The sequence below is a fragment of the Drosophila virilis genome, chromosome 5 (genome assembly GCF_030788295.1).
Source record: "Drosophila virilis strain 15010-1051.87 chromosome 5, Dvir_AGI_RSII-ME, whole genome shotgun sequence".
In the NCBI taxonomy this organism is placed as follows: domain Eukaryota; kingdom Metazoa; phylum Arthropoda; class Insecta; order Diptera; family Drosophilidae; genus Drosophila; species Drosophila virilis.
In genome coordinates, this window is record NC_091547.1 from 24,879,747 (window position 1) to 24,896,083 (window position 16,337).

Genomic DNA, 16,337 nt, shown 5'->3' on the forward strand with positions numbered 1-16,337 from the left:
GTGTGTGTGTGTGCAGGATCTGTGTGTAGACCGAACAAATTACCAAAGGCGCGTGCTCGATCAGAAATCGTGCTGTGTGCCACACAGTGTGTCAAATAGACTGCTAAATGAAGCAAACGGCTGTGGCAAGCTGCAGCTACAAGGAAGCGCAGCCAGACAAGGCCAGGCAGCGTCTGGCGCCAGCTAAATGACATTAAGCGCACACACCGCGGGCGTCGCCGCGATGCCACAAAAAGTGGCAGGCATAAATTTGATTACAATGCAAATGCAGCAGCAGCAGTAGCAGCAGCAGATGAAGCAGCTGCATATCAAGCACTCCAGGCACGCTAAAGAAGCTAATCTAACCTTAAGGACATGTTCATAATCAGAGTGCCGCTGGCTCTGGGTCGCACTGGCTGTTGACTATAAGTAAACAGAGAGGGAAACAGTGTGTGTAAGCAAGAGGCAGATTCATGATGAGACCAAGAAGAAGACAACATTAAATATACAATAGTATCTGTAAGAGTGTGTATAGATATGTGTGTGTGTGTGAGAGAGAGAGAGTTTAACTGAATTATAAATGGAATAAAAACGGAGGCAGCTATAAAAATCGTAGCAAAAGCGAATCTTAATTAACTCAGAAAGAAACAAATAATAGCAAAGTTTCAGGCAACCCGACTTTTAAAAAAATATATATAGACGTATGTATATATCTGTGTGTATATGTATTGGGCCAACTTACATGTCGCTGGGCAACGTCTCAGGACTAGAAGATCGCTCGTACCACGTCGAATTTGCCGCCATGCCTGTGGAAGGGATTTTAAAGGCAAAATGTAATTAGCTGGCAGTTTTTCCTTTTGTAGGTCTTCCAACTTGCCTGTCTTGAGCGTGTGGTTCTGCGCCGGAACCCCATTGGCACGCGACGTCATCTTGCTGGCAATGCGCTGCGGTACGCCGGCTACCGTCTGTGTGGGAGAAAGGCAAGGAGCAAAGAGAAGACGGTTCGGTAAGCGAAAGTTAGTTTCAGAGCTGGAGGCGAAGCCATCGCCGTTTGGCAGTGACAAAGTTTTCAGTTTGCGATAAAATCTCATAAATCAAAATCATATTTGGCTCTTTAAAAACTGAGCCTCTAGAGCTGTAGAGCCATGCGTTACGCTTGGCTCAAACGCAAACTTGGCGCTAAGTAAAATTTGAATATACGCATAATGCAAGTTGACTGCAAACAGTCAAGTAAGCGGCAATCTCTAGACCCCCCACCCTCTCACCTCTTAGTATGCCAAACACGGTGACTGGCAGCGAAAAGTTTTTGAAAACATCCAAACAAATTGAAGATTTATGAGTTGACATGCCGCCGCACAACCAAACACCCAAAATGGCTTTTTAAATTGGTCCTTCATTAAATTTGCATTTGTTAGACACGAGTTTGTCCAGGACCCCCTGGACTTTGCGTCTAGACGGCGCCATTAATGGACTGCTCCTCGTCAAGAATGTGAATTATTTAGAATTAGTAGGAAAAGGACAAGCGAAATCCCTTCTTCAATCGGTTGAAGATTCTGCAGCAAGTTGTTAATTGCTGGATTTGTGAATGAACGAATGAAATCTCAAAAGACGCAAGAACCAACTTTATCGAATGGATAAAAGGGATAATACAGGGAGCAAGTGTTTGAACATTTTTAGACGCATGCAGCAAAGGGACGTGCCAATAAAACAAATTCCTTATTATTAATCGTCTAGCTTTATAAGAATCTTAAAAACTCGCTCTGTCGCACTCTGCGCCATTTTGATTCTGTGGTCTAGCAAATCATTTAGGGAGCCTGCCTTAAATTAGGCTTCAAGGTGTCTAATGGGGCACTAAATCTTCAGGACTTGCCCCACAATGGCAGCGCACGCACAAGGCGAACGAAGTAAATATAACTGGGGCAGCAGCAAGCGAAGCAGCGCTAAAAGAGCATATAAATTACGTAGAAGGTGCCAAGTGGCTTTGGGCCGTCGGTCTGCTGGTGTTGCTGCTGTGGGCATGCTCACCTCCTCGTCGCCATCAAGATAGTAGTATTGCTGATTCGGGCTCTGGTACTTCTGGAGTAGCTCCTTGGCGACACGCAGCGGCATTTCGCTCTGAACAAAAGGATGTTGCAGCAGCCGCTCGGCGGTTGGGCGCTTCTTTGGATTCTTTGTCAGTGCGGTCTTGATGAAGTTGTGAAACGTTGGGCTCCACTTGTCTTTGTTACTCAGTGTCGGCGGCTTGAAACCGCTCTTTGACATCAGGAACAGGGCGCGCATTGGATGCAAATCGAACATGGGCGGCTGCAGCTCAGCCAGTTCTGTAAAGGAAGCAAATGTAATCAATGAATGCAAAACTCTTTGATCACAACAAGTGCTCACCAATTGCCGTAATGCCGCAGGCCCAAATATCACAGAGTTGATTGTAGCCACCCTTGCGCTCCACGGCGGCCACCTCGGGCGCCATCCAGTAGGGGGTGCCTGTGAAAAGCAATGGAAATAGATAAGTTACTGTTTAGCCAAACGCCAAGGTCAGCAATTGTATATTCAACTGAATTAAGCCAAGTGCATAAGGACTTAAATTATATTTAATGTCAATTGACATTGGCCATGCCACATTCCACAGTCAGCAGTTAATGGTCTGGCTAGATGTGACACCTGCCACAGTTGGTGCACAATTTAATTAAAAAGTGAGAGATGCGGACATAAAGTGACAGCCAGCTTGTCAATTGCGCGCCTGTAGCCGGGACTGCGCGACTAACAGACACTCTATTTCTGATATTCACAGTCGGCACAGTCGACGGAGAGAGGGAGAGGGCATCTAACCAGGCGCAAGCTGCAAAAACTGCCGAGCTGCCAAGTCTCAGGCCCATCCTGCAAGAAGGTGATAACGAGGTTGACAACGATGATGGCGCTGAGTCGTTGCGTCGTTTGTTGCAGCTGACTTTTAAATGATGCTAAACACAAGCATCAGCACACTTATATTTTTTTATTAAATAATAAAACGACATCTGGCAACTGTTGTTCGTCCGCGTTGTCCTGCAGCTATCCCTTGTTATTGACAATGTGTAAATGTGTGTGTGCATGCGTCCGTCTGTGTTTTATTTGTCCTGTTTGCGGTTTCATATGCAGACACAACGATAGACAGCCAGACACACAGAAGTGTGTGTGCTTATCACCACATTTGTCACAGCAACAATGTCATATTGAAGCAGCACTCGAGATGATAGCAGTAAGCGCCGTCACATTGTTTGCCGCCAACTGCAGACACAACCCCAAACAGCCAGTCACAGCCAGAGACAATTGTCTGCGCCTCAGATTCGTTGTCAAATGTCGCTTACATTTCCCCGATACAAGGACCGCCCACCCGGCCCGCTGCTGTCTGCCATTTGCAGTATACCAAGAGTTCTGGCAGCTCTCGTTAGGGCGTTGTCGCTGCCACAGCAATTGACATGTGAGATTTTTCGCTAATTCTCGACTTGAGAAAGTGCAGCAAGGATATGGAGCGCAATGAGCTATTAGCTTCCTTTGAGCAGTCTTCAAATTATTAACGACTGGCGCTGGTAAATTACTACAAATTTATAGCAAGCATAAATAAAATTGCGCTCATATTTAGCGACAAATTGTCTGGTTGGGATAAAACTTAAAATTTCTGCGCAAGCGTTAAGGTTTTTACGACAGCCACCAACGCATTAAAAACTGAACTCATCTTGCTCTGGTCCAAGCTCAGCATAAATCCTTGCCGACATAAAAGCAACTCGTCGCAGCTTCGTCTCTTTATTGCAATCACAGCTCAAATGTGGCCCTTTTTTAGAGGAGTTAAATAACCCCACAAATGGAACTGGCTAAGGGACACCAGAAAAAGTGAGGCAGCAAGCAGCTGCAGCTACATAAAACTGACTTTCAACTGATTGACTGAATGACTGATTGGTGATCAACGCATAGCCCAAACTGTAAGAGTTACGAAGTGGAAATTGTTACTGGCTGGATTTTGGGCAATACCACTCGCAAATGTGGAAAAACCGCGAAAATCATTTGCAATAAACTTTTGTTTTTACCATCCGATCGCAAAAGTTATCTCAAAGGTGAAATATCTTACAACAATCCAAGTTGATTGTCCCCAGTTGCTATAATCTCTGATATTCGATATTTCCGATTTGGAACTAAACTTAGTCTGCATATAGTATGCAATAAGATATGTTTCAAACTAGAAATACAGACAGTGATGATGATACATCCTAGCATACATATATCTGTGAAATATGTCCATCCAATAACGAATATTGCAATGGGATGGACGAGGACTAGTGGCTATAGTCACTGATAAATTGGTATTGACATATAAATAACGTATACGACGCGTTGTCGTAACCCTGTGTGACCCTGGAGCTTAAAGTAGTTGAAAAAAAAACATTTTAAAGCCAAGTCCTGCCTTTGATTTGAAATGGTTGTGCTGAAAGCAGCTTTACGCATCGCAGCAGAAATCTATTAGTGTTGAAATATAAACAGATAACAGAAGGAAAAGGCACTCAATGTTGCAAGTCCAACAAAAGAAGTCGCACAAATAAGGCGGCCAGCGCACAGGGCCATTTTTAAGAAATTATTTTCTGTCGGTCAGGAGTTTGGCAACAAAATGAAAACTCAATGGGACCTGAAGCCGCACAGCGGGCGCCTAACAATGCCTGAATCCGCAACGGTCCACCTTTACCTGACTCAAGACCGTTTTTTTTTTTTTCCAACAGAACATTGGTTCCTCATATTGCATGGCGCAACTCCCTATTTTCCCATTTGCTTTTGCTTCATGTCTGCATTTGATATTTTCTTTTTAAATTGAATTGTTCCAAATGCCCTTAACTCACCCTCCCTCACCCTCCCTCTCTCTCTCTCTCTCTCCCTCTCTTACTCTTATTCTCTCTCCACTTGTCTCGCTCTGTCGCTTATGTCGTGCTTTTGGCACATTTTAGTGGAGATTTTTATTTTTATAAAACACATTATTATTCTTATTACTTCTGTTTGTATTTGTGCCTGTAGTTATTTAATTCTCTTTTTCTTTTTCACACTGTTGCCTCCTTTTATATCCTGTACCTATTTAAAAATGTTATAATGTTTTTTTTCGTATTTGTTGAGAGCGGGAATCTCATATTCGGACACTTGCTTCTAAAGCAATCTTTTTTTCTGTATTTTGGTGTTTATGCTTATTTGTTTGCGTGTTATTTCGGACAGCTGTTGTGTAAGTGTTTAAGAGCGTGAAAAGCAATTGGGGTTACTACCAGAGAGAGAGAGATGGAGAGAGAGAGAGAGAGAGAGAGAGAGAGAGAGAGAGAGAGTCCTTTTCTTAGCAACTATGTGTGTGAGAACATAACAGAAACACAATGATAAGCACTTTATCCGAATGGATGCGGACAGTCTGTCAATCTATCGAGTGCGGCCCGCCCGAGTGGAATTTTCTTGTGCTGTTTGCCTTCCCTGTCCAGCTACTAATGTTTGTTGAGAGATCTGCAAAAATATGCTTACGTTCACCACATATCTCACATCTCAGTCAGAAAAAAAAATTCGTTCTATTCCATTTGCATAAATCGAGCAGCAAACACAAAAGCGAACGTTGCTGTGGCAACAATTTACACACACGTTGACAGCAAATATTTGCAAAGATTTGCTAGATACTCCAGCGAGACAACAATAGAACAGTCATCGTCCCTTCAATCTGTCTGTTTAAATCTATAAATGAATAAGACGAAGCTGCAACTGAAAGAAAAATCAATTGCATTACGCATACGCATCGCAGGCGACTCACAATACGAATCAACATGGGATATGGCTATTATAGGCTCATTGTGGAACGTATTATTTTACCTGGTTATATAATCTTCGCACTCACCTATGAAACTCTTGCGCTTGTTGATGGTGGCCGTTATCTGCGCCGAGACCCCAAAGTCAGCCAGCTTTACGTCGCCGTATTCGGTTAACAGAATGTTGGCGCCTTTGATGTCGCGATGCATTTTGCCCATGGAGTGCAGATACTCCAGGCCCTTTAGCGTCTCGCGGCACATGTACGCGATCTGGACTTCGGTTAGGGGGCCGGTCACCTGGTAGATGTCCTGAAGGCTGCCGCCGCCACAAAACTCCATGCAGATCCACAGCTTGTCGCGTCGCAGATAGGAGCCATAGTAGGCAATTATGTTGGGGTGCCTGCAGTCGCGCATCATAAAGATCTCCTGCTGGATGATCTGTATGTCATCGGAGGGCTCCAGTTTGATGACTTTTATTGCGGCCAGCTCATTGCTCTGTATCCGTTTCGCCTGCAAAGCAAGAAAATTGAAAAGCGGCATTAATCAAAATGTGCATTCGCAAATGCACAAGAAAAACAAGCAATCTGTGTGCATCGGCTCATATAGTTATTCGCCACCTCCCATTTCCCAATGCCGCACCCTTAGCTGTGCACCTGCATATTTGAACACCTGCGGATATGCGGGAGATGCGGCGTCTGCGGCCATTTTTCACCATTGTACAACTTCATTCATGCAAATATTTTGCGTTTTCAATAAATTTTTTTTTTGTGCGCTCGCATATTAAAATGAGGCTACCCCACCTTGCCACGACGAAGCGCATTCAGCAATATGTGTACTTTAAAAGGCAAAATATACTATAGTTAACTGCGCAGACCTTGCAAGTATATTAAAATACTCTTCTCAGCGGCAACAGCCCTAATTTCTATTTAATTCCGTCTTTGAGTTTGGTGATTAGGTGGTCTGGAATATCGGTACACTCTTTTTCTAGTTTACATATAAGTATATTCTAAAATATTCTGGGAATAAATCCCATCTATAGACTGAGTACTAATTTGTGGTTATAGTAACAGATACCGCTTACATATTTGATACTTATCCCATAAAATGCTCGCTATCTTAATTGGGCTCAATTGTTTCTTAAGTGGATTTAACCTTTGCACTTCAGCATTGACTTGCAAACGGCACACGAAGACTAACTGGCATATGTTTACATTGATGTTCTTTCGACCGACTAGTCGTATACATTTGTATCATTTTTAGGGTCTTAGCCGTGTTATGCTAGCTGACCAGCCAGACGGACCAGCTAGCTAACCGCAATTGTACTTCACTTAAAAACCACACCTGCCTGCCCGTTCGTCAGATTTCTTAGTGTGCGATGCACTTTTAAAAAGGCTGTGCCCCCATCTGAACCTTACTGCTACATGTTTGTTTGCCCGCCCACATGCCCGGGGAAGCGCTGTGCACTACATGCATGTATCCACTTGGTGGCTCAACTATTTATCCTTGAGGTGGTGCAGCAGTTCCTGCACGTGTACACATGAGTCTACCATTTATCCCAGCATCGTGTGCTTGATTTTGCTGCCTCTCGCTGGCGCACAGCGACTGGCTCGAGCGGTTGAGCGTTTGCACTGTTTCAATGTTTTTTCTGTGCCGGGCTTTTATTTTATTTTCGTTGCATGTATTATTCAATGCGGCAGAGACTGTGCTTGCTCGACGTTGTTTAGCTTGTAGCTTGTAGTGTGGGTGGGTGTGTGCCTGTGTGTGTGTGCCGTGTGTGTGTGTGTTGGCAATGATATCTTGCTTGCTTTAATGAAGATAAAGCGATTTTTATTGCTGCGCTCGCTCTTCGCGTTTAGCTCGTTTGGGTCTGGGTCTGCCACCCTACGTTGTTGTTTTTCAATTTTTCACAACGCTTGCATTTTGTATTTCGTATTTCAATGTTTCAGATTGTGCTGCACCAAAAGCAGCGCCAGCAGCAGCATCATCATAATTTGAACAACAATTCCGAAAGCAATGCAGCAGCCAGCCAATCTCTGCGTATACGTAATATTGCGGCACATGTGCAAAGTGTAACGATGACAGGCAGCAACTTTTCGCAACATAAACGAGTTCGTCTGTCGCTCCGTAAGTTCCGTCCGGGTGGGTGTCCAAGGACATCCGAGCTGTGGCCACCCTACAACGACTTTGCTTGTTCTTCATCTTGTTTATGGTAAATAAATTATGCGTGATTTTTAGACAAGTTCCCCGGGCTCGTAAGCCCCCACCACAGCTAAAACCGACGAGAATGAAATGCCAAAGAAATGACTCCTGCTCCCGATGCTTCTACTGCTGCTGCATAAAAACCAACTGATATGGCCAAGGCAGTATAACAGCAGGACCTGGCGAAGAGCAAAAGCAGATGGCAGGAAACTAGCGCAGCACATCCTGCCAGGCAGAAGCCAAAGCCCCAGATATGCAGCATCAACAAATTTATAATGAGCTGCGCCAGCCTCGGCGGCTTCCTCAACGGGCGGAGCTACCTCCAGATGCAAATAAGCGCAGCGTCTCTCCCTCTCTCGCAATGTCTATCTATCTTTCTCTTTTGCTATCACTCATTCGTTGACTTACACCAGTTCTGATGGAACTTGCCGGCGAAGTTTTCTATTCGCAACTGCAAAAGTCACGGCAAACTTTTAATGACTTAGTTTCGGTTCAATTTCAAGCGCTAGTTGAGTCCTCGCCATCAGCTGATTTATGTCTGCCAGAGCCCAGATGTCTACTCTTCAAATTTGCTCTAATTAAAAATGCTTTATAACAATCTACGCATTGCGTCCATGCAACATACAACTACAAGTACGTACATGTACTGAAGATTGCAAATCCCATTAAATGGCCATGCTTCAACACATGCGATGGTCAGAGCACCATTAAATGCCAATAATGATCATAGGATCAAAGAAAACTCCTCTACTCCACAGGGTTCAAGGGTTATGCCGTTTCCTGTGTGTGTCCGGCGTATAATCGTTACAATTTCCGACATATGCATATGCATGAATAAGCAACAACACGACCCGTGTACGCAGCAACTGTTATGTGCGAATACACAAACACTTCAGTATAATATACATACAGGCAATATTCCGTGGTTGACCTCAAAACAAAAAGGGTTGCCGTTGGCCGTTGCAACCCCTTGACTGATGCCTGGTTGGTTGCTAGCTTTCAATATTTTGCATAATGGATTTGGGACATTAATCACATTGTTTAATTGTCGTTGGCTGCCAGTGTTGACTAATTACATTAAAGGCACATTTGTATTAACTTATATGTGCAAAAAAAAAACGACCTGATAATTCTGTACAATTATATATATATATATATATACACATATATGTGTGTACAAGCTGCCGACACGGAATTCGCTTTAATATTGTTGCCCTCAAATTGTTAATTGAGCCAAAATTAGGCCTAACACCGACATGAACATTATTCAACAGGCAGAAGAGGAAGAGATAGTCATATATATTGGAGCGAACCATTTTTACATGAATTTTGCCAAATTTAGATGACAAATTACAAAAAAAAAAACAAGTAAGAGGTTCTAGTCGGGAGCTCCCGACTAGGGGTTACCCTGAACCCTCTTCTTCCAACATTAAATGCATATATATATTCTATTTTAGAAGCTATATGCCAAGTTTGGTGACTCCAGCTCTTATTATTTACCAAAATTGCCCAAAAAACATAATTTCGATATCGATTTTTATCGATCGCTTGGAAACGGAGTAAGTTATCGATTATCGGAAACAAACTCGATCTACGTGGGCACTAGAAGCACCTACATCTAGTAGTCTCTAGCTCTTATAGGTTCTTAGATGCTTGCGTTCATACATACGGACGGACGGACGGACAGACAGACGGACATGGCTAGATCGCGTCGGCTATTGATGCTGATCAAGAATATATACACTTTATGGGGTCGGAAATGCTTCCTTCTGTCTGTTACATATATTTGGATTTTGCACAAATACAATATACCCGTATACCCATTTTTAATGGGTTCAGGGTATAAAAATATAAACGCAAGCTTGATTTCGTTTCATGATATTTATTCTTTTATAAGCGACTCATAAAGACTTTACATCGACATGAATCTGATGCGAGGTATGCGTATTTCTAAACAATAACAACTAAAATATGCAGTGACAGCCGTACACGAAGAAGCTAATTCAATTTGCCTTGACATTCAAATGAAATGTCCACGAAATGAAATTCAATTACGACACAAAATAAAAAAGTGAGAGGAGAGCAAAGGCAAATTAAAGTTAAGGTCACGCTTTTTAGCCCCGCCCACACTCGAATGACACTTTGCATTACACAGAGAAAATGTACGAGTACTTACAGCTATTTGTATTACACACTCTGTCGAGTGGGCAATGCTCAAGTAGTTTCGCGTAAACAAAATCAGAAAACTTAGCGATAAATCGAACACAGCAATTTTTATTAATTTTAACGAGACTATCAGAAAGGGTAAGTGAGGGAAGGGGTGGCGGTCATATCGTTCAAGTGTCAGCCAAGCAATTGGGGGGTCTGGGTCATTGTCAAGATGAGCACCAAACACAAAGACAAAAAACGTTGCCAACTTGGCTGCTGCTGTGTTTATTGAGCCTTTTTTATACCCAACATCAGTTGGCCATGTGAAAATTTATCAAATTTGTCACGGCAAAGGAAAACAAAAACCAAAAAGAGAAAAAATATGGATAATCAATCAAAGTGGACAGTAGAAGCAGCAGCAGCAGCAGCAGCAGCAGCAGCAGCAGCAGCAGCAGCAGCAGCAGCAGCAGCAGCAACATCAGCCCAAAATCGATAAGTTCAATTTGTACGAACGAAAAACGTTGCACATCGCCATCGCCATGGTATGGCATATATGTACCTCATATTCTATATTGTGCTTTCATTATGTACTGATGAAAAATTATTTGCCCTGGGTGGGCGTGGTAGGTGCGACCTACCACAATAAATTTCACATATATATATTGCAGCGTGCGTGATATTAATATTTTAAGCAATTGCCAAAAATTCTGATTGTCATTTTTAAAGCAAGAGCTGCGAATTTATGGCATTTGTTCGCAGTCATTTGTTTTGTGGATGTTGTTGTTGATGTTGTTCTTTTTTTTTCAACGCGTGCTTTCCATCACAAATGTTTGCCATTTCTCGCTGTCGGTTTTGTCTTTTAATGCAGGCATTATGTCAGCTTTTTAAATTGTTTATTCGTGTACGAGAGTGTCGTAAATGGAATAAGTTAAAATGCGAGAGCGAGCGAAAGATAGATGAAGAGAGACTGAGAGAATGACATTAATATGAACTTATGGTGGCGCCAATGACCCCTTGAACTCTTCTTTGCAAATCTCGCATTTCATTCGAATGAACCTCGACAGTGCGCCCGCATAAAAATGCAAATGCAAATAATATGTGAAATGCGGATGAACTATTTTATCTGCATCAATTTGGAATAAATTTCAGTTTAAGCTAGCGTATAAATTTGAGGTAAAAGCGTGATAACAACATTTTGCCCCAGAGAACAATAATTATATCTATTTTACCGTTAATTACACACGGACAATTAGTGATTATAGTATGAAGTGTGTGTGTGTGTGTGTATTCGTATTCATTTAATTGACGCTGCCCGGCGATTAAAAAGGAATTTTTATCGCTCGGCACTCAATAAACTGATATAAAGAGTAAAGCGGAGAACAAAAAAGAGCCTGGAATACAAAAACGCAGCAAGAAATATCCATACACATTCTGCCTGCCACTGCCCCCTACCCACCCCTCTCCCTTCATCATCTGACAGAATTCATAATGAGCGCACAGTTGGACGCGGCGCCAGATAAAACGAGTTAAATATGGCGCAGCGGAAGGAAGTCAACTAAAAGCTCTGCAAGAAGCAGCAGCAGAGCTGGCAGAGGAGCTGGAGCTGGCGTGCAGACAACAAAGAATATTCGACACAAACAAAGCGACGCTTTCCAGTGGAGACACACGGAAAACGTTCTGGGCTGCATCCATCTGAAATGCCCGAATGTGTACACAAAGCAGTTCCAGGAGCCAATACCCGTGACTGGCTGCGCCCTGCTCCCTGCTCCTTTAGCTGGACGGGTGACGAGTGCTTTGAACCCGCCATGCACAGGGTCATTATTATCATGCGAGTGCTCGCCTTTGCACAATCCACTAAACTCCTTTTGGAGCCTTTGTTGTTTATGATTTGCAGCACGCAGCTTTTATGCATTTCACTGAGTGACTTTGACTTTGTCTTTTTACTTGGTGACTTTGTAGCTATTATTTGGCTAAAGCAAACTTGTTCGTATCGGGTAAAATAGTGGATATTTTACAGCAGCAAGCGTACAATAATGCATTTACCCATATGTATATTTTGAATATTTGTCAATCGTTATTCATCATTTCACATTCAACAGAGTATTGTGCAGACGTTTGCACTCGTCTGTATTTGTGGCGGGATTTCTCGGCATAGATACAGATGAAGCGGTGCTTAACTTCAATTGAACCTTCATCCCGTATAGCCTGCGATTTGTGGACGAATAATGAAATTGTGGATAGCTGCATGTGGCAGTTGCAACAGTCAGGTTAGCGCACAACGTTTGGCCAAATGAGTATCGCGTTTTAGTGCGTTGCAATTTGACGATGATTTCATGAAATGTGCTCAAAGCTGTTAACGGGCCAACTAATTGTCGTCGGTACTTTAATCACGCCAGACGTTAATCTCCCCCACATCTCAGCTGGCATGTTTGTTTGATATTTGTGAAGGCGTATTCTAGTTGAAAGTAGCACGTGGCACGTTCCGTTCAGTGCGCAAAGGCCCTCAATAGCTGGCTTCGTTCCAAATCAAACAAACCTCTTTTCAGCTACTCAGGGGCTTTCAGTGCGCCCCTCTGACCAACTGGCGATGCTTTAGCCACTGCAGATGCAGATGCTGACCACCGCCAGCGTTTTTCGGCTTTTCTTCATCTGAATCTGTGGCTCAGAGCTTCTGATCCATTTGTATGATTCCCCAACGACGTCAACTCTTTAACAACTGTGTTTCTATTAGTCAATCTTGTCGTTGGCAAGTCTCCGTCAGCTCCCAGCAGCGGTCATTAGGTTTGAAATTTGCGCTTTAATTTCAATTCGCGCGCTTTGCTCATCAATTTCAATAAAGCTGCGTTTGGAAAGACAAAGCGAAAGAGAGAGAGCGAGAGAGAGAGAGAGAGACCAACGGTAAAATAGGGTTCAGTCGCCCCAATTGGGGCTCAGTGTGGGCGAGGCGAAAGGTCAAGCCTACCCGAGACTGTTTAACATTCTAAAGTATCTGTGTGTTTGTGTATCTATGCGTGAGTTCTAACAGACAAAATGCTAATTGAAAATGTAAAATCATTTACATTTAAATAAGATTGCCGAACAAGGCCTCACTCAACTTTTCTAGGGGAACACCTTTTAAAGCCATTGGCATTAGGGTAAATGAAAAAAACGTTATGCCAAAATGAAGAGGGCGACGGACGATGGGCAATGGGCAGCCCGCAGCATATCTAGCTCATCTAGTAGATGTGGCTGGATTATAACACAAGCAAATCACGTACGTATATGAGGATATGGATATGGATATGCTCTCCTAGGGAAGAGTTTACCTTTTCACGGGCACTTGCACCTGCCGTTAGTTATCCGAGTAAAACTTTATCTGACGAGCTGCTATTGCCAACGGGACGTGCGTAACTAGCTGTCTCTCTGCCGGGTAGAAGCTAAATTTTTAACGAACTGGTTTATGCATGAGCTACTTTACAGCATTATGCATTGACAACGACTGCCTCACCGCCATGAGGCTTTATCCACAACCTAGTAGCTTCAACCTTCACCTGTTTACCACCGGAAACCTTGGACAACTTGACCTAGGATGAAAGACGGCGACGTGCAAATAGTTTTCACAAAGTCCAGAAAGTGCGTAAAGCGCACCGAAAACCCAAAGGATGAACCCAATGACCAGCATACCAATAAAAACGTTAGGGGCCCCTCTCGAATGAAACTTAATTTAGGAAAAATACGTAAACTGAGTGAGCGGCGGGGGGGGTGGTGTTGTCAGAGTGTCTTTTTAACAAAGTGTGTCAACCGCTCGAGTGTAGCAGCAGGTGTACAGTCACCTTTCAACTCGCTGCATAAATGCATGACTTGTGTATGGGCCAGAGAGGTGCACGAGAAGCACAAAACTGAACCCTTGTCGTCTCCTGCGGGAAGGGTCACCCTCATTAAGTCAGTTACATAAAGTTTTCACACATTTTGCATGCTGCTAAACTAATTTTGCACCGCCGAGTGCGTCTGCGGCGTGGCAAAGTTGTAACAAACGTTTAGCAAGTGCAACAACAACAACAACAACAATTGCAACGAGAAGGTGTCGCTTGCAGCAAACGACAAGTGCGACAGTTGAAAAGAATTCAAGTGCTTTAGTTTTTAGCTGACGACGCAGCGAATTAATGTGCATGAATTAAAGTTTGTCAACCCTCACTAAAAATCGCCTTGCCCCCGCGCGGGAGCTGTCAGGACGCTCGACAATCTTCTGGCATTTCGCTGGGGCGATTTTACGGCGCGATTGCGAATTAGCTGCGACCAGTGGAGCCGTGGGATTGCAGTGCTTAAAAGTGTTTTTATTGTTGCGGAAAACAGTAACCTACCGCATTTCCGCACTATTTTCTAGTCGTCGCATGATTTTACGAGCAGCTGTTTCGGAGGAAAACTGATTCATTTCTGAATGTGCTGCGATTCGAGGAAAATTACTGAACTGACATTCTGTCAAAAAAAATTTGTTCTTAACAGTTATTGGTTAATTTAATGGCAACAATGCGGTAATAATTTGCCATAGTGATGAAAACGCAGTAAAAACGGGTAAGAGCGTACATGAAACCTATGTTGATAATTAATGAAAAACAATGAAAAACTCAGCAAATCTTTTACAGTAAATCAATAGGAATGCTAAAATACCAAAGAACAAAACAACAATAGGTATATAAGTGTGTAAACCAGAGCGAAAGCGACACTCGACATCCAGAAGATGAAGTACTCTTTCTGACATCTCTAAATAAATTAAACAAACACGAATCTTATGTGAATGTGTTTGCATCTATCCCAACAGGTAAACAATCCAATTGGCTACTTAAGTAATCTGAATTGGACGGGATTGGCGAACAGGACATGTGCCTGAAGGCAGACCAGACACAGCAGCAAGTGTCTGCTGTCAGGGAACGAAGCCGAGCTTGTCGTAATAATGTAAATCAAATCATGCTCTTTCCATGCATATTAAGCTACGAGTCGCAAGCCACAAATTTGTATTAGACTCAACAACAACAACAATGTGGGGCGACAAAGCCTTTGCAGGTGAATGTCAAAATGTATACCGGGAAGGGCAAAGATGAGGCGACACTAATGAAAATACTTGTCATGTGCTTGGGTTCTTGTTTACCCAGGAGACACAAGGTAAATATGTGAGGTTTATTTTATTTATTTCCTCTTGCTTTTCGTTTACTTGAGCTTTTGTTTTGATGATGAAATCAACTTTATTTCATTGGCATTTTTGTTTATCTTTGCTGGTATTTCTACTTCAGCTTGGAATCGCTTTTATTAGTCAGTTTAAATCCTATGACCATCACGCTAATAAAGCAACTTAGCGGAGCTCCTATGGCTATGCTGATATGCCAAGGAACTTGCAGCATAGCCCAGAGGCTAACGAAAATAGCCGCGGAATGCCAGCAGCAACAGCCGTCTAAATATGTAGCCTGGTCTGTTGGTTGGTCAGCGGAGCTGGTCCCAAAATAGCCGCACACACTATCCTGGGCCAGTCGGAAATTGGGTCAGCAGTTGATGCACTGCAGCAAGTGAGTTAAAAAAAAAAAAAAAAAAAAAAAACAAAAAATTCGCAATGTTTCGCCTTGTTTAGCAGCTGGCGGCAGTAGGGCACAGACTGTGGCGATATTTATCACCGACCCAGCGGTTCCAGGCCATTCCATCCCCTTTATATCACTTGCATAAATTGATAAGCAATTTGCAGCAGCTGCATCGGAGGCATCATACAGTGGGTGTGGCAACCGCTTGAACGCATTGGTCGCGCGGGAAACACAAAATACGCCATAAATTTTCTGCTAATAAAGCAAAGTGCAGCGAAACCGTCCAAAGGTGGAGAAATGAGCCGGGACCGTGGCTTTATGAAATATTCATAGTGCCCTGTTGCCATTCTCAGCCAGCTCAGCAGCCTTCAACCTTTAGCGAACCATTCAGCACCTGCTCCAAGCATCGATATGCGTCTCTGTTTACGGCATGACGGAAATTTAATTTATTTACAGCTGAAGCGGCAATATAGCCAACGGACAGTCAAGCAAGAGGCGGCCAGTCCACAGCTAGTTACATATGATCAGACTCAGGGCCAGGCCCAGTCAGACAGCAACGACAAAATACATCCTCATCTACTTATTGCCCATCAACGTCTGCCGTCTGGCTGCCCCATTTCTATGCTCTATGCCTTAGTTTTATTGACTGGAGGCTGGGGTTTCAATAAATTGGCTT

The 16,337-nt window shown here is 43.2% G+C and overlaps 1 protein-coding gene and 1 long non-coding RNA gene across 6 annotated transcripts in view; one reads left to right on the forward strand and one right to left on the reverse strand.

The window, feature by feature from the left end:
* Positions 1 to 16,337, reverse strand: part of hppy (MAP4K3-like protein hppy) — a 40,322-nt gene that overhangs the window by 6,999 nt on the left and 16,986 nt on the right. For all 4 annotated transcript variants that reach the window (XM_015169246.3, XM_070210606.1, XM_002058859.4 and 1 more), the window contains exons 3-7: positions 5,858 to 6,278; positions 2,362 to 2,460; positions 2,005 to 2,300; positions 857 to 944; positions 722 to 785 (exon numbers count right to left, since the gene is read on the reverse strand). In XM_015169246.3, coding sequence (XP_015024732.1) covers positions 722 to 785; positions 857 to 944; positions 2,005 to 2,300; positions 2,362 to 2,460; positions 5,858 to 6,278 — 968 coding nt within the window. The remainder of the gene's footprint in view (positions 1 to 721; positions 786 to 856; positions 945 to 2,004; positions 2,301 to 2,361; positions 2,461 to 5,857; positions 6,279 to 16,337) is intronic.
* Positions 13,858 to 15,259, forward strand: LOC138911439 (uncharacterized). 2 transcript variants are annotated; one of them, XR_011417061.1, is made up of 3 exons: positions 13,858 to 14,666; positions 14,724 to 14,837; positions 14,914 to 15,259. It is a non-coding gene; the product is annotated as an uncharacterized lncRNA (long non-coding RNA). The 2 variants fall into 2 exon arrangements; XR_011417062.1 differs by having other exon boundaries at positions 14,738 to 14,837.